The sequence below is a fragment of the Prunus mume genome, linkage group LG1 (assembly GCF_029339155.1).
Source record: "Prunus mume cultivar Tortuosa linkage group LG1, ASM2933915v1, whole genome shotgun sequence".
Lineage (NCBI taxonomy): Eukaryota > Viridiplantae > Streptophyta > Magnoliopsida > Rosales > Rosaceae > Prunus > Prunus mume.
In genome coordinates, this window is record NC_142698.1 from 25494910 (window position 1) to 25515495 (window position 20586).

The following is a 20586-nucleotide window of genomic DNA, read 5'->3' on the forward strand; positions in this document are numbered from 1 at the left end:
TAGAGTTGGCGGCAGATGGTGGGTCTTCTTCTACCAAGATACCTAGACTTGGTCCTTTTTTTTTCTATCAACCTTCTCACTGGATAACCAAACTTCATTAGACCAGCATCCTATTAGTAAGGTAGCTAAATTAATTATGCGTGCTTATTTTTATCTCTCTTTTTTTGTTACAAAAAAAGTTTAGAGGGAAATTGGCTACTCTCACTCCCAGCATTAAGAGTAAATTGGCTACTCTCTTATTCATTTTTACCTTTTACTTAGGTTCCTACTTGATATAAACTTATTGAGACCCACTTGGTAAAGTTGGAGAAGAATCAATTTTATTCATTATTTTCAATGCTTTCAAAGGAATAATAGCTGGGTGAAGGTCCAAATGATGGTGGCGGTTTGTCCACGGATTGTCTTGTGCAATTTGCATGCATGCGGTAGGTGATTCCCACATAATCTCATCACCAAGCAAATTAAATCCCATTAATTAAGACACTAAAACAAATTAATTATTACCTCCCCATCTTGCTTTCGGAAACAAGAATCTTGATAATATAAGAGGCAGTTAAGTTGGTTGTTGTGGTAGTTGGTTTTTATATTGCAAAGAAGAATCCAAGCTACTTTGGCCATTTTTGTAAAAGAAAAGGAAAGAAAGGCCCATGTGATATTTGGACAGACACAGTGAATGATGGTGCTAGCTGCACCTGCATATTGCTGTTTTATATATAAGAAAATAAAAAGAATTCATGATTTTTTTTAAAGGTAATTGGCTCTCTTGTCTTGGATATGATACCTATTTGCTTGGTTGGTTGAGAAACTTGTGGCTTTTTTATCATGGAGATTGCGTAAAGGTGCAAACAATTTGTTTTGAATATAGGCATAAAGAGTGATTATGCAAAATAGGTATATTTGGGAAATTTGGTCCCTCTGTCCAACCAACAATATGCATGCGAACTTGAGCATTATAATGTTCATGATTTTGTTTGGTTTACATTTCTTTTTCACTTGGAAACACTTCCTGAATCTATGGGGAACTATTCAAGTTCTAACTACCACACCCAACCGAATTATAATTTGGCCCCAAGATTCGGTAACTGCCCAATTGAAGAAACTCCTTCAATCATTTTGTACCCCTCCATATTATTATGATTCAAGGAGAAGTTCTACTTAAATGAACTTCCCCTTATTAAGCATGTAGCTTGCCCCTCCCACCTTAATTACTCCCAGCCAAAACTTTATGAGGGGTTGCTCTAAATTGAAACCTCAATCTTAATTAGGTTAAGCATCCCTCGTTCACATCTTAAAATAAAATACAACATATAGTAAGTAGTTCTACTACTAATAGTACCAATATATTTTATGATAAAACCTCACACTTTTATGATAAAATACTACATATAATAAGCAGTAAAGACAATATTAACATTAGTAAAAGCTCCTTTCCAAACAAGTGAAACTATCCCAATAAGGAATTCAATCACATCCCAATTCCCAAATGGACACAGAGCATCCTTTTAACATATATTAGTAACATGCATTAGGAAGAAAAAGATCATTAGACTGAGTTAATATAGGAAGATGTATATTCAACTAGTCTAACTCAAATAGCAAAAGCGTCATATGTGATAAAAATTTCACTTTTAATAAAAGGTCTTGGTAATACATATACTGACCACATTAATGATTACAATATTACATCTTTTGTCAAGAATAATTTACAAGATACCCACTTATGCAAGTGGATTTTACATCTATAAAGTTTTTGAAATGGCTAAAAGTGTTGTATGCACTAAAAAATTTTCTAACAATGTTTGGCAGAAAAACTTAAAATACTTCTTACTCATAAAAATGTTTTCTAAAGAAGCACATACAAGTTGTTTCTTTATGAAGCGTTGTGATTTTTAATAAAATTTTGACGCGTGCTTAACATAAGTACTTTCAAACCTTTGCATCTCTCTAGAGCTTTTCATGCTTTCATGGGGTTGGAGACCATAGACCAATGGCTAGAGGTCAATCTATCTTGATGCAATTCGATCCCCTAAAATTTTGTCAGGACAGAAGGCAGCCGTTTAGACTCTGTGTGTGTGAGTAAGAAAAAAATGCTTGTAGGGCATGGAATTGCATTAATTTGTCTCAACAAACTGCAGTTTACAAGTCAGACTGGAGTTATTAACTTTGAATCCAACAATCAAGGCTAGATTGGAGTTGGAATTTTCCCTAACGACCAGGACAGTTCTCCCATAAATAAGTGCCTATAAACCATGAGGGCAACATCAGCATGAAATTTGTGGCGGAAAGAGAGCCTTCAAATTTCCATGATTATAAAGTCATCTACCAAAGTAAAGTCGGCTCAAGTGGCAATTTGTACAATTAATCCTAGCTAGAGAAGTTAGTTTTCACCTACCCTTGTGTTAATATTTTGTTCTTTTCTCTCTTTTCTTTCCTGGCAAGCAGCCCTTGTGATTAATTGGTAATATGATTCTTGAAAATTTTAATTAAGGTTATATAATTAAGGCTACCCCAATTCAATTTTTAGGTGTATAATTCATTGCAAGTATTATGACATATTCAGCAGCCAACTGCAAGTTGTAAGCAATTCTTCATTTAGATTGGAAATTGGATTCCACAAAATGAACACTTCTCTTCTTTCTTTCTTTCTTTCTTTCTAAATTTAATTCTAGTTTACTCTTTTGTTTTTTTTAGTACAAACGATAATCTAATCTACAAGGGAGGGGGATCTCTTACACACACACACACACACACAATCATGATATTATGGGGATTCGAACCCAAGACCTCTAATATGTAAGTAAAGGCCGCCAATATTTCCGAAGAAGAAACAAATAATGAAGCAGTATTTGATAATTTATGAAAAACTTGAGTGAAGACTTCTTTATTGCATGAACGAATGAGCAATAGACAAACATAACATGTTACGTGTACTCATCCTACGATGTAACAAGAAAGTCCTCTCATGTAGTTTTTATGGATTTACACATGATTAAGTATGACGACCCCCAGGTAAACAACAGATTTAAGGAACTGCTTTGTTGAAAATCACATACAAGTCAAAACTAATTAATCATTTTTATTATTATTGTTAAGATTAGACACACGAGTTTCAACTTTCATAAATACACATGAATGTAACTAAATAATCACCAAATTTTACCAATTTTCCGGTACAAGTAATTAAAAACAAAGAATTAGTTTCCCATTTATCAAAAAACTGAACAATTTATTTGACAAAGACATGAACCAACCTCAACTCTCAAGTTTGAATTACTCGAAACCCAAGTCATACATGGACCAAAAAATTATTGCGCCAAGTCTAGCTAATTAATAAACTAGCGAGCCCTCCTCCTACACCTGCAAAATGCGCTCTCTCTCTCTCTCTCTCTCTCTCTCTCTCTCTCCCAATGCTGAATTGGTTATTTGTCGATGTTGCAAGGGGAGGAAGAAACAATGTTTCATATCATGGCCCCATGTACGGTTGAAAATCAAAACTATTAGCCATCGGCAATAACCATTGGTAAGCTTGTTCTACAAGCTTCTTCATTTGGCGAGAGCGATGCCTTCGGCAGCCCGTCATCATTCGGAGCAAGAAATGCCTTCGGCACCCGCTATCATTAGACAAGTGCGATGCCTTCGGCACCCCGTCATCATTCGGCGAGAGCGATGCCTTCGGCACCTCGCCATCATTAGACGAGTGCGATGCCTTCGGCACCCCGTCATCATCTGACAAGAGAGTTGCCTTCGGCACCCTGTCATCATATGACAAGAGAGATGCCTTCGGCACCCTGTGATCATGAGACAAGAGAAAACAGTGGTCCCGAGAACAGTATTCGAAGGAAATGAAGTCCTCTCAATTTGGAAGTGACTAATGGAAAGCAATTCAACCGTGGCTGATCGTAATGACCGAACTTGGTTAAGCGCATTACTCAATTTTATTTATAAACCAGTTTGCCATGCCTTCATAATCAAACTCAAAATGAGGGTTTTGGTTTTGAAACTGATTTTGTTAATATACTCACTTGTGAATGGAGCATTGTTCGTTTGCTCCATGCATTTGAGAATGGGAGGCAACCAGACGGATAGGCTTGCACTGCTAGCCATCAAAGCTCAAATAAAGCAAGATCCTCATAATGTAACGAGCTCCTGGAATGAATCCATTCACTTCTGCTCGTGGCACGGTGTCTCCTGTGGTCCACGCCATCGCCAGAGGGTCACAAGGCTAGACCTCCAATCTCAAAAGCTGGCAGGGTCCCTATCCCCACACATAGGAAACCTAAGTTTCCTAAGGGCACTAGAACTACAAAACAACAACTTCAGCAATAAAATCCCTCCAGAAATTGGGCATTTGAGTAGATTGCAGGTACTGTTTCTACACCGCAACTCATTTAGTGGCCCTATTCCATACAACATATCATCTTGCTCCAACCTCATCCTCATGAACATCAGTGTCAACCGGCTAGTGGGTAAAATTCCATCTGAATTTGGCTCCTTGTCGAAGCTTCAAAGATTTATTTTATCTTTAAATAATTTAACAGGAGAGATCCCTCCTTCCTTGGGAAACCTTTCGTCTCTCGAGGGACTCGATGTAGCACAAAATAACTTGGTGGGAACCGTCCCTACTTCTCTAGGCCAATTGAAAAACTTAACACACTTGTTTTTTGGCTCAAACTACTTATCTGGTACCATTCCTCCCTCCATCTATAACCTCTCTGCTCTTTATGTTTTTAAAGTGGAAGTTAACCAAATTCAAGGGCGGATTCCATTAGACTTGGGAAAAACTCTTCCTAATCTCCAAATCTTTAGCATTGCTATGAACCAATTCTTTGGATCCATTCCTCTCTCACTATCAAATATCACAAGTTTACGGACACTTTGTATTGCAAATAACAATCTCACAGGTCAGATGCCGGATTTCCGAAAGCTTCATAACCTAGTGTATTTTCTCATTCAATATAATCATCTTGGAAGCGGTACAGAGGGTGACTTGACTTTCCTCACGGACTTGACCAATTCCACGGAGTTAAAATGGTTGAGTATGAATGAGAACCATTTTGGAGGGACGTTGCCCACATCAATATCCAATCTCTCAACCAAACTTGAAAAGTTTTGGTTTCACAGAAACCAAATACATGGAAGCATCCCAACAGACATAGGAAACTTGGTCAACTTGGAGTCGTTGGAAATGGGAGAAAATAGCTTGACGGGTAACATTCCCACTGAAATTCAGAAGCTTTCAAGCCTTGCGGAATTATATATTTCTATGAGTGCATTATCAGGAAGCATTCCATCCTCCTTAGGAAATTTAACCAAGTTATACAGACTCTCCTTAAATGGAAATTATATATATACTAAAGCGCAATGCAACTAAACACTGTTTCTAAGCACAGTGAAATGACGGAAATGCCCTCTCTTTTTACTGTTTTGCAAACTCATTTTTCTCATCAGCACAGTGAAATCACGGTTTGCCCTTGATTAATTAGTTTCTGCTCTTCCCCGTTTTGCCCCCTCTCCTTCGATTGTAACGACTTGGAGCCTTCGTTCTATCGATCTGAGTTCGTTTCTAACCAGTTGGTTGGCTGGTTGGGCAATGATGGAAGAGGTCGGTTTACTGTTGGAGATTATCTGGAGGCTTCGATTTTTATAGGAGTGGTGTGCATTGGTCTTCTTCTTCATATCGAACTCCAGCTCTCTCTCTGTTTCAATCTCTTTCTCTAATTCTCAGACATGGGTACTTTCAAGGTAAGCATGCATAGCTTATTCTCAGATTTCTCTACCCTTGCTAATTCATCTTATCTCATCTGCTTCGTTTGTTCAGCCATCTTTCCAGCTGCGCTTCATCCTTCTTCTCATCGCACGGGTTTAGCTCAAAGGGATTTCTAGGTTTCGAAAAAAAAGGTTGGTTTTAACATTCTTTTGGTTTTCTAGGTTGGTTTATTCATTTTCCATATCGAAAATTGAGAAGGAAATCAGAAATTGAGTTTGGTTTGTTTTTACAGGGAGGAAGATCTAAGGAAAAAGAACTGGAGTAATCAATATGCTGCTCATCAATCTGTAATTGATGTCTGTGTGGCTGAATTTTTTTTTTTTTTTCCTGTTTGTACTTATCTTGCATTCCCTTTTTGGAGTCTCTCTTTGACCTTGAAGATGCATAAGGTTCTTGATTACTGTCAATTACTGAAAATCATGTTATGTCATTTTCACATACAGCTCAGACAGACTAGCTTTCTATAGCATATACAGCCCTTGATTATAAAAGGGTGGAACCACATTCTCTTGATATAGTATTGCAATTGTATAGCAATACAGCCCTTTATTATAAAAGGGTGGAACCACATTCTCTTGATATAGTATTGCAATTGTATAGCAAGCTGTAAAATTTGTTGTATTACCTGCATTGCCCTGCTCTTTCTTCTCTGCTCATTTTCTTCTCTCGCCACAGCATTCCTCAACCTCACTCTTCCTGGCCAACATCCCAACCCGGAAGTTGTTGTTCAAGAAGTTCATAGGTAAAATACATAGCTTTAATTACCTCCTCTGTTTTTTTTTTTCACTGTTTTCTTCTGTTTCTCAGCCTTTTGTAGATCTGAGTTATCAATCTTTACTTCTTTTTTCCCTTTATTTTTCAGGAAGGTTTATGCTTCTTTGGCAAGAAGGCAAATGCTGCAAGGAACCCAAAAATACTAGGACTCTTCATGCCTAACCGAAAACCCAATAGATGAGTGTTGGGAATGTGACCCAAATTGGCAGACAACAGTGAGCTTAGCAGATTGTGCAATTGGGTTTGGCCAATATGCTCTTGGAGGCAAAGGTGGTGAGTATTATATTGTCACAGACTCTTCTAATGATGATGCTGTGAATCCAAGGCCAGGCACTCTGAGATATCTTTGTGATCTGGTGAGCCTCTCTGGATTGTGTTCCCTGGCAACATGCTCATCAAGCTCTCCCAAGAGCTCATCTTCAACAGCTGCAAGACCCTTGATTGCCGTGGAGCCAATGTCCACATTGTGGGTTGTGGCTGCATCACATGGCAGTACATAAGCAATGTCATCATCCACAATGTGCATATCCACCACTGTTATCCGTCAGGTACATGAGTTTTCCACTTCCTTTCATGAATTTTTATTTACCATATACGCATGGTTTGCTCATAGTTAAGTGTATTCAGATTTACTTGATACTCTTGGAAGCATAATTTCAGTGTATGCTGTAGGAATTAGCTCAAGTAGCAGAGAAGGTGTTTGATAAAAATTGGTTAGGATTAGAATAAGTTAAGATTTCGATCCATTCCATGCACGTGACGCTAATGTGCGTTCAAGTCCAACCCACTACGGCTACCGCACAAAATCAGAAGGATTTTGATCTCAAGGAAACTGACTTTTTGGACTTTATTTACTCTGTTTAAAATTGGCTTTAAAGGGAAGTTTTGAATGACTGATGAAACAGAGAATATGATTATATGTCAAATATTATATTGTTGTTTTTCAAATAGCATTTGTCTTCTGGCTGCTCCTATCCATATATATAATGACAAATAGCATATTTGGATAATCAAATTTGTTCATTTTCTTCCTTTTCAAAGTTACTAGGTTTAATTGTAACCGAAAAAAAAAAGTTACTAGGTTTAATTTGTGCTTCCACACAATATATAATTTATTCTCCATTTAGCTTAACAAACTTATTAATTGCACTCTCTGCATATTTTAGGATTGATAATCATACAAGCCGATTTCAATCCCTCTTTCGTGTATCAGCCCTCATAAAGATGACATTTATATGCTTTTGTTGAAGAACTTTACGAAATATTCATTACATTTTTGTGTTGTTTTACCCCACATTGTATCTCAGTATCTTCTTGAAGATGTTGCTTTGGAGCCCAAATGGTTGAATAAAATCCCCGTAGGTCAGGAGTTCATGCTTTTTTTTAACTTTTATGGGGAACTTTTGCCATGACATTGATTAAGGAGCCAATATATTTAGCATTGAAATTTAAAATTAACTTTAGAATTCTTCATTAATTCTCAGGTACAGTGAGATCTATTTCTTTTACTTTCGAGGTTTATATTTTTTATGACTCAGGCTGAATCAAGAAATTGTAAATTCTCCAGTAATGTGTTGATTCATGCAGTTGACAAACTCAGGAGCTTCTTAAGGCAACTTCCTCTTTTTTCAAATGCTTTTCTGGTTGGTGGTGCAGAAGACTTCTTTATCATTGAACTTGCAGATCAGGTAAATTTTGAAGCACTCTCTGCTGCAAGTAATTTTGTTGAGTTTTTGTTCTCATTGCATTGAATGATCAGGTGGATATTTTCTTTACTGGTCAGCTTCAAAAACTGAAGGTGGAACCAGCACATAAAACTTCTCCGGGGTAATATTCTAACCAATTTTTAGGTTTAAGATTTAAGGCATCATGTGAACTTGGTATTATGGTGGCTTCAGATTATCGACTTATTTATTGTGGTGCTAATTAATTAAACTCAAGTTATTTGTGCCTAATGAACCACAATTGTAATAATTTTAGTTGTAATATGTATGTGTTTGTGTGTCTATTTGTTTTTTGGTATATAAGCAGATTGCTGTTTCGCATTCTACATGCAGAGGCTGATAGATAATTTTGATGAATTAGAACTTTATGATACACAAGGACAGAGTTGTAGGAACTGTCTTCGCTCACAATTAAGATGTTATTGTCTTCTGAATGAATTTGAAAACAAACCAGTCTTCACTTCATATCCTCATATTTTCGTGTTTCCATTTGTTGGTATGAGAAAAGGAAATGTAACAGAGGTTGTGATTTCTGTTGGGGTCCATATTTTTTATATTCCTTCATATCCAAAACAGTGTTGCAACGGATTAATTAATTGAGACTGTCTTATCTCACATGGAAAACCAAAATTATATAGGTTCTGCTGCATGCTAAATTTGCAGCTCAACTCTTTCATCTATGTTACTGAGTCTTTGGAGCTCATTGTTTAGACTGTTGTTTATGAAAAATTTGATGATTTGCAGCATCAATGATTTAGACAATTAAGGCACAGTGATTATCATCCATAGTTTTGACTTTGGTTTTTCCTTTTGTATTCCCTAGAAATTAATTTTAGTGAGAAATTTGGATTTCCATTTCAGAAGGTTTGTTTTAGAAAATGCAAAATCCAAATATTATGAAGTGTGCACCGGAGAAGATCCTCTTTTTGCTTTTCCAAATATAAGTAGTCTGTTATATTAGTATGATGTTTCATACCCCCAACTTATCTTTTATAGTTAATGTTCCATTTGTGTTTTGCAGGGCCTGAGTCATTGGGTATTATTGTTGGAATTGTTTTCTTGGTCCTGAGAATCTTATTCCAGTATTTCAACTTCACTGCAGATTCAAATGTAAGTTTGCTCTCTTTCATTGAATACAGGAACATAACTTTATTTCAATTTACAATTTCTGCAATTTATTGTTACTCAGAGGTGAAAGTGTTTGTTTTTGGTGAAAGATGAGAATTCCTGTTTGTTTGTTATCTGTTTGCCTACTTTTTAAATGTAGTTATTTATATAGTTTAAGGGCGTTGGTAAAAAACTGTTCCCACCAATTGAGGGGTAGGTGATGAGTACATTTTGTTCAAACCCATTAGAGTTTACAAATGAAAGAGATGGAAAAAATTTGATGGCCTAATACTAATGTGGTGTTTAAATTTGGTGGCCTAATACTAATTTGATGGCCTTATCAGATGTTTTAGATGTAATGAACAAAACTATAACCCATAGCCTGTTATTTTTGCCTTTATTCTGCTTACATTAACACCTGTCATTTTCCAAATTTGTATCAACAGAGTTAAAACCTCTGCAGAGGACAACAAAGAACATAAGCCACCTCTACAGCGGAGCTAACAAGAGAGAGAACCCATTCTAACAGAGATCAAGGCAGAAAAATCCTCTTCCACCACCCAGTGGCATATATATAAAGACCTATCCAAACTCTTTTGAACAATGAGCAGCTCAATATTGTCGATATTTTGATGTTTTGACTGTTACTTGATTTATTAAAATATGGTCCGTATTTTAATCAAGACAAACAACATAAAAAACATGTTATTATCATATTTTTTTTGTAACTTAGACTTGCTAAACAAAGCATGATGCCACTATTTTGATCTCCATGACTATATAAATAGTACCATCTTTCCTACACATTTCACACGGTTTTAAAACCCGCAGCATCGCGCGGGCACCATTGCTAGTATTTACTATAATGATACGTGGTTTAACCTTAAATTTGAAAAAGCTTTCCCTTCTGTTCATTTGGTGTCTCATGTAGTTATTTTTTCTTTTCTTTCAATTATGACATCAATTTGATAACATTTGTATTATGTGTACTTTTTTCCAATATGGTGGTTTATAGATTGTTACTGCTTCTATAGTTTGTTTATCCATTATATTATCTTAATTCTAGAACAAATTTGCTCATTAGGCCATTAGGTTATCTTATTTCCATTTATAGATCATTAGGTGTTTATAGATTATTTAAATTTATGTTTGTGCAGTTTATGTTTGTATGCTAACACCTATCGTTTACCAAATTGATGACGACAAAGTCAAGACCTCTTAATTTGATTCTATTAAAGCTGAAGTATTTTCGCTTAAATCTCATATAGATCTTTAATAAATTGTCACAATTGTCCTCAGTTTATTTTTAATTGATTTGATAGATTGAACTTATACTTTTGTCCCTCAAGTTAATACAATGCTTGATATATCTCCATTATTGTTTGTCATGTTTGATTTTTTAACTTAATTCTATCATATTAGTTATTGCCCTCATTCTAAATTTTTTCATTCATCAACATTAACACATAGCATCTTCTAACTTTATGTGAATAGAGATAAAACCTCTGCTCAGGAAAAGCAACATAAGTCTGCTCTGCAGCAAAGCCAGCAACAACTTGATCTCCTTTGAACAGACATCAAAAAGGAAAAAGCCCCTTCCACAAAGCGATAACATATAGATAAACAGTTGTACTGGATATTTTGAACAATGCAAAGCTCAAAGCTTCTCATATTTTGATGTTTTTATAGCTGTTTGATCTATTAAAATATGCCTAATATTTTAATATCAAACAGCATATAAAACATGTTATTAGTTTATCTTTTGTAACTAATCTAAAACTTGAAAAACTAACTGTAATAACACTATTTACATTTTCATGTATATATAAATATACCAATGTTCCATACCTATTTTCATCGCTTTATACACATTTTACGCAATTTTAAAACCCGCAGCATCGCGCGGGCATCATTTGCTAGTTGGTTCTATACTGATACATTGTTCTGTATTTGTTGCACCAATCTTGCAGTCGTACCAGTTAGGAAATCAGCTGAAGTTGACATGCGAAAGCGACGGGAGAGATGGCACTTATTCGTCGTCAAATGCTGACCCGTCCCGGGGGAAATGGTACTTATTCATGGCAGTTGACATACATGTACACATGCAAGAGTATAGGACATTCTTGTGTACCAAAACGAATTCAGATGATGAGCATGAACCAATCTTGATCTAAAACTCCGATTTTCAATTAAAAACAAAAAACTTCTTCAATTATGGCCTTTCTTCTTCTAGATCTGATCTGAGTCTGACTGTTCATCGGTTGACGTGCGAGGTAATGAAAAAAAAAAAAAATCATATTATCATAATTCCGTAACTGTTAAATATTATATATATTTCTTAAATAATAAAAAAGTCAATTATTGTGAGCTCTAATTTCGTTCGAACTGAGAATTAAAAACAGTGTAATAATTTCTGCAATAATATAAAAGTTTTGTTTTCATGTGTCTTGTTGAAATCTTTCTTCGAATTCACTCTCCTGTCAATAAGCATGGAAGGAATCCATATTACAATATAATACAAAAAAATGTGAAGTCAAAGCCAATTGCCAACTGGCAGCTTTATTTGATATATTATCTAACTTTACATCACAACCAATTAATTAATAGCATTTTTGCTTTCAAGAACAAGAAAATAAAGTTGTCTACATTCCTTTGCCAAATTGCCATGCGTATAAATTAGTTTAGCTGGCTTGAACTCAAACTCAACGTACCAATTTTCCCAAACACTAATCCATCCCCCCTCTCTCTCTCTCTCTCTCTCTCTCTCTCTCTCTCCACAGACCACAACCCATCCCTTTCATCATAATGGGGATTTTGGTTGTGAGATTTACCTTAACAAGCTTATGCATTTTTAATGCAATAATACTTGTTTGTTGTGTCAGCTCCAATGACACGGACATGCATGCATTGCTAGCCTTCAAAGCTCAAATAAAGGAGGATCCTTACGGGGCCATGAGCTCTTGGAATGAATCCACGAACTTTTGCTTCTGGCATGGAGTTACTTGCAGCCGAAGGCATCACCAAAGGGTCACAATGCTGGATCTACCGAGCCAAAATTTGGTGGGTTCCTTGTCTCCCCACGTAGGAAATCTGAGTTTCCTGAGGATCCTAAACCTCGACAACAACAGCTTGAGCCATGAAATCCCTCCAGGAATTGCACATTTGCATCGATTGCAGGTATTGCGTCTACACAACAACTCATTCAGTGGCCCTATACCATCCAACATATCACATTGCTTCAACCTTGAGTATGTGAATCTTGGCTATAACAAGCTGGTGGGTAACATTCCTTCAGAAATTGGTTCCTTTCCAAAGCTTTACATCCTTGTTTTTCAACACAATAATTTAACGGGAGAGATCCCTCCTTCGTTAGGGAACCTTTCGTCTCTCGAGGTATTTGCTGCTTCTGATAATAATTTTACGGGAAGCATTCCTAGTTCCCTTGGCCAATTGAAAAATTAACATTTTTGACATTGGGCGTAAATAACTTGTCTGGTACTTTCCCTCCCTCACTATGCAACATCTCTAGTCTCCAGACTTTAATGATGCAGTTCAACCAAATTGAAGGGAGTGTTCCTTCATACTGTGGCAAATACCTTCCCAATCTTGAAGCTTTTAGCATTGCCGAAAACCAATTTACTGGATCCATTCCTCTCTCAATATCCAATGCCACGAGTTTGTGGATGTTTCAATTTGGCTACAACAAGCTAACTGGACAGGTACCGGATTTACGGAAGCTTCATAACCTCAAAGATTTCAACATTCAAGGTAATCGTCTTGGAAGCGGCAGAGATGGTGATCTGAGTTTTCTCTCAGACTTGACAAATGCCAGAGAGCTAAGAAAGTTGGTTATGACCAATAACAAATTTGGAGGGTCTTTGCCCGCATCAATATCCAATCTCTCAACCAAGCTTGAATTTTTCTTGGTTCAAAAGAACCGAATAGATGGAAGCATCCCAGCAGGCTTAGGGAATCTGATCAGCATGGAAGCGTTAGCGATGTACGAAAATAGCCTCACAGGTAGCATCCCTACTGACATTGGGAAGCTTGCAAATCTTGTGGAATTTGATGTATCTATGAACAAATTATCAGGAAGCATTCCGTCCTCTCTAGGAGATTTAACCAAGTTAAGCAGACTCTACTTGGAAGGAAATTATCTTCAGGGCTTCATCCCTTCAAGCCTAGGGGAATGCCATGGGCTGCAACTATTGGATCTTTCTTACAACAACCTTAATGGCACAATTCCTGAAAAGGTTTTTGGCCTCCGCTCCTTATCAATTTATTTGGATTTGTCTAATAACTACTTTACAGGTTCCCTTCCCACGAAGGTAGGGAATTTGGGGACTCTAAGTAGATTGGACATTTCTGATAACAGGTTATCTGGAGAACTTCCGAATAGCCTTGGTAGTTGTGTGAGTTTAGGAGTCCTACACTTGCAAGGAAACTTCTTCAATGGGTCCATTCCTTCGACTATGACTTCGTTGAGAGGTATTCAAGATCTAGACCTTTCTCGCAACAATTTTTCAGGTGAAATTCCAAAATTCTTAGAAGGCTTTTTCTCGCTGAAAAATCTGAACCTGTCATTCAATGGCTTTTGGGGGTCGGTACCAATTGGTGGTGTTTTCGGAAATTCAAGTGCAACTTCAATTGTTGGCAACACTAGGCTCTGCGGCGGTATTGGTAAACTCCAGCTGCCTAAATGCAAGTCCAAGAGAGGAGGATCATCTCGTAGCTTGAAATTAATAATTCCTTTAGTTTCTGGACTTGCTCTTCTAGGCATAGCTATGGTGCTATCCTATTTCTTTCTTTGTTCGTCAAGAAAGAAAACGAAAGAAATTTCGTTGAGCACTTTGGCGAAATCTATTTTGCAAGTGTCATATAATACTCTCTCGAAAGCTACTGACGGGTTCTCCTCAACTAATTTAATTGGTAGGGGTAGCTTTGGGTCTGTATATAAAGGAGTTCTTGCGTGTGATGATATAGCTGATCAACTTGTTGCCGTGAAAGTGTTTAACCTGTCACGCCGTGGAGCATTTAAAAGTTTCATAGCTGAATGCGAGTCATTGAGAAATATCAGGCATCGAAATCTCGTGAAGATTATAACCGCTTGCTCAAGTGTTGATTTTTGTGGTAATGATTTTAAGGCACTGGTTTATCAGTTCATGGACAATGGGAGTTTAGAGGAGTGGTTGCATCCAACCACTGGAGAAGAGGTAAGAGATCATGCACCCAAGAATTTGAATCTTCTTCAGAGGTTAGACATCGTTATTCATGTTGCATGTGCATTGGATTATCTCCATAATCATTGCGAAACGCCAATAGTTCATTGTGATCTCAAGCCAAGCAACGTTCTTTTGGACAACGAGTTGATTGGACATGTTTCCGACTTTGGACTAGCAAGAATTCTCTCACAAATATCCAACAACGATATTTCAGCAAATCAGATAAGTTCCATTGGAATAAGAGGAACGGTTGGTTACGCTGCTCCAGGTTAATATCTCCATCCCATCCCAAGTGCTTCATTAATTATTTCATTTACAAATGTTGTGACAATGATTAATATTTCATGATGTTTGAGCCGCAGAGTATGGCATGGGAAGCGAGGTGTCAATAAATGGAGATGTATATAGCTTCGGCATTCTCGTTTTAGAGATGTTTACAGGGAAGAGACCAACGGACAACATGTTTAGTGGAGACTTGAACCTTCATAATTTCGTGAAGATGAGCTTCCCGGACCGAGTTGGAGAGATTGCAGAGTCATCATTTTTCCAAGGAGGCACCGACGAGACTCCCGATCAATATTGGGTGAGAGTCCAAAAATTCGAAGTGTGCTTGAGTTCGATATTCAGAATTGGAATTGAGTGTTCTGCTGAATCCCCAACAGATCGCCTCAAGAATATTAGTGATGTTGTGTCTGATATGTATTCTGTTAGGAGCATTCTTATGGGCTCGGAATTATTTTGATCTTTTTGGGCCTGCGAGGCCCCGTGATTTGCCTGCTAGGCCCCGTGATTTCTGTTTGTAATTGAACTCTTTCCGTGTAAAAATAAATAAAATAAATAAATAAACTCATTACACAATTATTTCTTCTAGATCTGACCCGACTGTTCATCACTTGACTTTCCTCACGGACTTGACCAATGCCACAGAGTTAAAACTGTTGTTGGTGGGTGACAACAATTTTGGAGGGACGTTGCCCACATCAATATCCAATCTCTCAACCAAGCTTGAAATGTTTTGGTTTCACAGAAACCAAATACATGGAAGCATCCCAACAGACATAGGAAATTTGGTCAGCTTGGAATCGTTGGGAATGTGGGGAAATAGCTTCACCGGTAGCATCCCCACTGAAATTCAGAAGCTTTCAAGCCTTGCGGAATTATATATTTCTATGAGTGCATTATCAGGAAGCATTCCATCCTCCTTAGGAAATTTAACCAAGTTATACAGACTCTCCTTAAATGGAAATAATCTTGAAGGCGTCATCCCTTCAAGCCTGGGGAATTGCCAGCGGTTAATATACTTGGATTTATCTAATAATAAACTTAGCGGCGCAATACCTCAACAAGTTATCAGCCTCCCATCCTTATCAATTTATTTAAACTTGTCCACGAACCACTTTACCGGTTCTCTTCCGACGGAGGTTGGGAAGTTGAAGAGTCTAGGTGTACTGGACGTTTCTAATAACATGTTATCTGGAGAACTTCCTAGTAGCCTTGGTTCATGTGAGAGTTTAGAAGTTTTGCACTTGCAAGGCAACTTCTTCAAGGGGCCTATTCCCTCATCTATGATTGGGTTGAGAGGCATAGAAGAATTAGACCTTTCTCGCAACAATTTGTCGGGTGAAATTCCAAAATTCTTAGGGGACTTTGTCTTCTTAAAGAAACTAGACCTATCATTCAATGAATTTTGGGGAGCGGTACCAACTGGAGGAGGTGCTTTTAAAAATGCAAGTGCGATTTCAATTACCGGCAACACCAAGCTCTGTGGAGGTATTGCTGATCTCCAACTGCCCAAGTGCAAGTCCCAAAAAGGAGGATCATCTCGTAGCTCGAAATTAATAATCCCGTTAGTACTTTCCGGAGTTGCTCTTCTTGTAATAGTTATGGTGATGTCCTATTTCTTCCTCTGTTCGTCAAGAAGGAAAAGGAAAGAGATTCCGCTGAACACATTGGCGAGCAATTTTTCGCAAGTGTCATATGCAACTCTCCTAAGAGCTACTGACGAGTTCTCTTCGGCTAATTTGATTGGGTGCAGGCAGTTTTGGGTCTGTGTACAAAGGAATTCTTGATGATAATGATAAACATCAACTTGTTGCTGTGAAGGTGTTCAACTTGTTACGCCATGGAGCATCGAGGAGTTTCATGGCCGAATGTGAGGCTTTAAGAAACATCAAGCATCGAAATCTTGTCGAGATTATAACTGCGTGTTCAAGTGTTGACTTTCATGGTAATGACTTCAAGGCTCTGGTTTACAAGTACATGGACAGAGGAAGCTTGGAGGAGTGGCTGCATCCTCCTACTGAAATTGAAGAGGTAAGAGAGGCACTCAATCTAGAGCAAAGGCTAGACATTGCCATTGATGTTGCTTGTGCATTGGATTATCTTCATAATCATTGTGAAACACCGATAGTTCATTGTGATCTCAAGCCAAGCAATGTTCTTTTGGACAACGAGATGACTGGACATGTTTCTGACTTTGGACTCGCAAGATTTCTCTCCCAAGAAGCTGGTATTAATGTTTCCAACAATCACACAAGTTCCATTGGAATAAAAGGAACGGTTGGTTTTGCTGCTCCAGGTAAGTGGTGTCCTTTTTTTCTTTTTAAATCTGATCAAGTTTAGCTATTTTACTAACAATTGTGCTGATAATATCTTATGATGTTTCAATGGTAGAGTACGGCATGGGAAGTGACGTGTCAACAAATGGGGATGTCTACAGCTTTGGTATTCTTCTGTTAGAGATGTTCACAGGAAAGCGACCCACTGACGACATGTTTAATGGGGACCTAAACCTTCATGCTTATGTTAAAATGGCTTTCCCTAATCGAGTTATGGAGATTGTAGATTCAACACTTTTTGAAGGAGGCACCAACGAGAAAAGGGTTCAAAAGATTGAGGTGTGCTTGAATTCAATACTTAGAATTGGAATTGAATGCTCTGCTGAATCTCCAACGGACCGTCTGAAGAATATCAGTGATGCTGCATTTGAGCTGCATTCCATTAGAGACGTTCTTCTTGGATAGGAACTTTTTCTGCTACGGGTTTGTGTGTGATGGGGATATTATTTTTTAGGGAGTTTCACTAAAACACCCAAAATGGAGGTTGAAATTATAAAAAAACCCAACACCCAAAACACTTTATAAACACACCCAAAACCCATCATTATACACACTCAAAACTCATTTATAAACACACCCAAAAAGTTGACTTTGAGGTTGATTTTGGGTGTGTTTCTATGTTTAAATAGTGCTTGAGTTTTTTTATAAATACATGTCTAGGATTGGGTTTATTTATAAATTTGTATATTTTTTATGTGTTGTTGCTAGCCTGATACAGTATATGGGAGTTCTGCTACTACTACGTCGTTTTATTTGTGTGTTTGGGCCTGAAGCCCTTAGAAATGTGATCAAAGCTATCAAACTATTGCATCTTGTGTAAATCTCTTATCTTAAATAAATCTGGAAGTACACTTGATCCTGTTCCAAATACGTTCTCTAAAGACTATAACAGCCATTTCCTAAGCCCATGCCTATTGTGAAGCAAGTTTATTCATTATTTACAAAGGGCCTAGCAGTCTTCTAAAGATAATTGCATGCTTGCAAATGGGGTTTAACTTAGAGAAAAAGTGTGTCTTTGAAAAATCATCGTCCAATCCTCATCCACCTTATAACGTAAACTATCAAAAATTAATAACAACAAAAATATAATCGCACGCTCACATGAGCTAACCCATTGTGGCACTATATAGTTATTGCCCTATCTTTCATGATTGATTTTTCCTCTCATGTATAATATAAATGTGTCTTTATTCATCTGTTTAACTAATTAGGTATTGAAAGTTGGAATTTTTTATGTTATTTTTGTTTGGTTCAACAAAAAAGTTAAGTTGATCAGTTCATATTCATTGTTGGTGAATTATTTTGGCTGGTGAAATAATGAAGGGAACTAATAACATGTAGGTAGGTGTGCTGAATTAGTTTGGTTGGTGAAGTAGGTGGTGAAGTAACGAAGGGAAGTATTTTGCTTATAGACAAGTATGGATCATACGTGGGGTAGGAAAAATTGTGATTTATGGAATATATATCAAGTATATGGATATATTTAAATTAATATATGTTTGTTGATGTGCAGTGGGCAATAAAACATGATTTGAATTGATATTTTAAGAGAGTAACTAAGTAAAGTGTGATATCTATATTGTTTATAACAACCTCAATTTTGCACAAATAACTAAAGTTAAAAATTTAAAACAATAGCACCTATAAGACAACGGATGCCTATAACTAGTAATAGTATCAGCACTATTGTTTTCTGTGATGTTGTAAGTCATAAAAAGCATCAGTGTAGTAGAGAATTCTGATGCCATAAACCATGTTTAGCATCAAAACTATTAAAACTACTGATGTCATTGCAGGTTTAGGCATCGAGGTCGATGTGTTTTTGGCACACAAAAGGCACTTTAGCATCGGTGTTTAGGAAAAAACTGATGTCATAAATATATAAAGGCAACGGAGAATACTACTACTACGTCGTTTTGTTGGTGTGTTTTGGGCCTGCAGGCTGCAGCCCTAGAAATGTGATTAAAGCTATCAAACAACTATATCTTGTCTCTTAAATAAATCTGAGACACTTCACATTAGGCTGTTGTTGGGTGGGCCCAAACACGCTGTCTAGAGACGCCCATTTCCCAAGCCCATGGCCTATTATAAAGCAAGTTGATTCATTATTTAGTATTTACAAAGGGCCTAGCAGTCGTTCAATTAATTTCCTCCCATCTTTTCCGAACCAAACATAATTGCCTGTGGCACTAGTTTATTGCCCTATTTCATCATTGATTTTCTCTCAACTATCTTTTTACCAAAGCAAATAAAATTGAAATTCAAAACCTAAAGCATTCATTGGGAAAACCCACGTGGTTTTTTTAATATAAAAATGCTATAAAATTTTATTAGATCAATAAGAATAAAAAGTATAAAGGACACATATGGTAAATGGAGTCATTTCAATAACAATATAGCAATTATGGGCAAAACTTCCCCAATAACTTGGGCCAGCCAAAAAATTAAAACGATCTGGAGAAAATCACACTCGAACATAACTTTTCTAAAACCCTTTTCAACCGCCATAATTTCTCTGAATCTAATCCAATGACATCAAAAACAAAAACTATCTATTAACCGGCATGACTCTCTTAAAGAGACTAAGAACACCTAGCAAACTCAGAATTTTTGGACTTTATTGAACAAACTAAACCGAAATAATAATAAAAACTAAAATAACGTCGGCAAAAGGGAAACCAACCGTCATTAATCTTCTTTCAAGGCATAACATAGAGAGCGTCACCTAGTTACTCCAAGACCTCAATGTACCAATGAGAAGTAGATCTATCATGACCAAGTCACAACACCTCAAAAAGCAGCCTCGCAAGATGAGGCACAACCAAAGTCAATCCAAATATGAAACAATAGATATGCCAAATGAAAAATAAATCAACATAGATCCACCAACAACCAAAGATCTTACGGGATCCAGAGGATAACCCCCGGATCTGAAGCGTTCATTTCTCTTTCTATAATGTATTTTTAAGGATGATGTATTAATGGCCATGCTGATGGGTCAACTGATTTTTTTTATTAATGGACATTCTAATGCCCATTTTGCCCTTGACTTGATGTCTTTGTAACCGATTGAATAAATAATGCAAATTGGGATTCATATTGAATAATAAATCTGCTATTATGTCACACAAATCAACATTTACTTTACGATGATCTGTTAATTGACCAAACCATGCAAATTGGAATTCATATTTAACATGAAGTGAGATTCATCTTCAATTTTTGGAGTTAACCTTGGTCTTAGAGCTTGCGGCAGATGGTGGGTCTTATTCTACCAACGTACCTAGCCTTGTTCATTTTTTTTCTATCAACCTTCTCACTGGGTAACCAAGCTTCATTAGACCAGCATCCTATTAGGAAGGTAGCTATGCGTG

General features: G+C 37.0%; 3 protein-coding genes and 1 pseudogene across 4 annotated transcripts; all 4 read left to right on the forward strand.

The window, feature by feature from the left end:
* Nucleotides 1-3756: 3756 nt before the first annotated feature.
* On the forward strand, nt 3757-15336 carry LOC148921422 (uncharacterized). Its single transcript, XM_089048806.1, has 3 exons — nt 3757-4738; nt 12924-14862; nt 14957-15336. The coding sequence occupies exons 1-3, from the start codon at nt 3872-3874 to the stop codon at nt 15334-15336; spliced, it is 3186 nt and encodes a 1061-aa protein (XP_088904932.1). The 5' UTR covers nt 3757-3871.
* On the forward strand, nt 5594-10011 carry LOC103334768 (putative pectate lyase 12; annotated as a pseudogene). The gene is made up of 10 exons (XR_016123313.1): nt 5594-5602; nt 5648-5742; nt 5819-5897; nt 5998-6054; nt 6442-6509; nt 6630-7089; nt 8129-8229; nt 8301-8368; nt 9287-9375; nt 9819-10011. The product of XR_016123313.1 is annotated as a putative pectate lyase 12 (transcript).
* A 192-nt stretch (nt 15337-15528) lies between the features above and the next one.
* Nucleotides 15529-16663, forward strand: LOC148921423 (uncharacterized). Its single transcript, XM_089051212.1, has one exon. The coding sequence runs from the start codon at nt 15605-15607 to the stop codon at nt 16661-16663; it is 1059 nt and encodes a 352-aa protein (XP_088907338.1). The 5' UTR covers nt 15529-15604.
* LOC103323645 (putative LRR receptor-like serine/threonine-protein kinase At3g47570) lies at nt 16629-18082 on the forward strand. Its single transcript, XM_008225653.3, has 2 exons — nt 16629-17172; nt 17268-18082. The coding sequence occupies exons 1-2, from the start codon at nt 16737-16739 to the stop codon at nt 17615-17617; spliced, it is 786 nt and encodes a 261-aa protein (XP_008223875.3). The 5' UTR covers nt 16629-16736; the 3' UTR covers nt 17618-18082.
* The last annotated feature ends 2504 nt before the right edge of the window (nt 18083-20586 follow it).

Bases quoted from the DNA above. Each gene is read 5' to 3' on its own strand.
- LOC148921422 (XM_089048806.1), top strand. From the start codon at position 3,872: ATGGAAAGCAATTCAACCGTGGCTGATCGTAATGACCGAACTTGGTTA. The intron at 4,739-12,923 runs GTTAACCAAATT...TTAATGATGCAG, and splicing joins TTTATGTTTTTAAAGTGGAA to TTCAACCAAATTGAAGGGAG. The intron at 14,863-14,956 runs GTTAATATCTCC...TTTGAGCCGCAG, and splicing joins GGTTGGTTACGCTGCTCCAG to AGTATGGCATGGGAAGCGAG.
- LOC148921423 (XM_089051212.1), top strand. From the start codon at position 15,605: ATGTTTTGGTTTCACAGAAACCAAATACATGGAAGCATCCCAACAGAC.
- LOC103323645 (XM_008225653.3), top strand. From the start codon at position 16,737: ATGGCCGAATGTGAGGCTTTAAGAAACATCAAGCATCGAAATCTTGTC. The intron at 17,173-17,267 runs GTAAGTGGTGTC...TTTCAATGGTAG, and splicing joins GGTTGGTTTTGCTGCTCCAG to AGTACGGCATGGGAAGTGAC.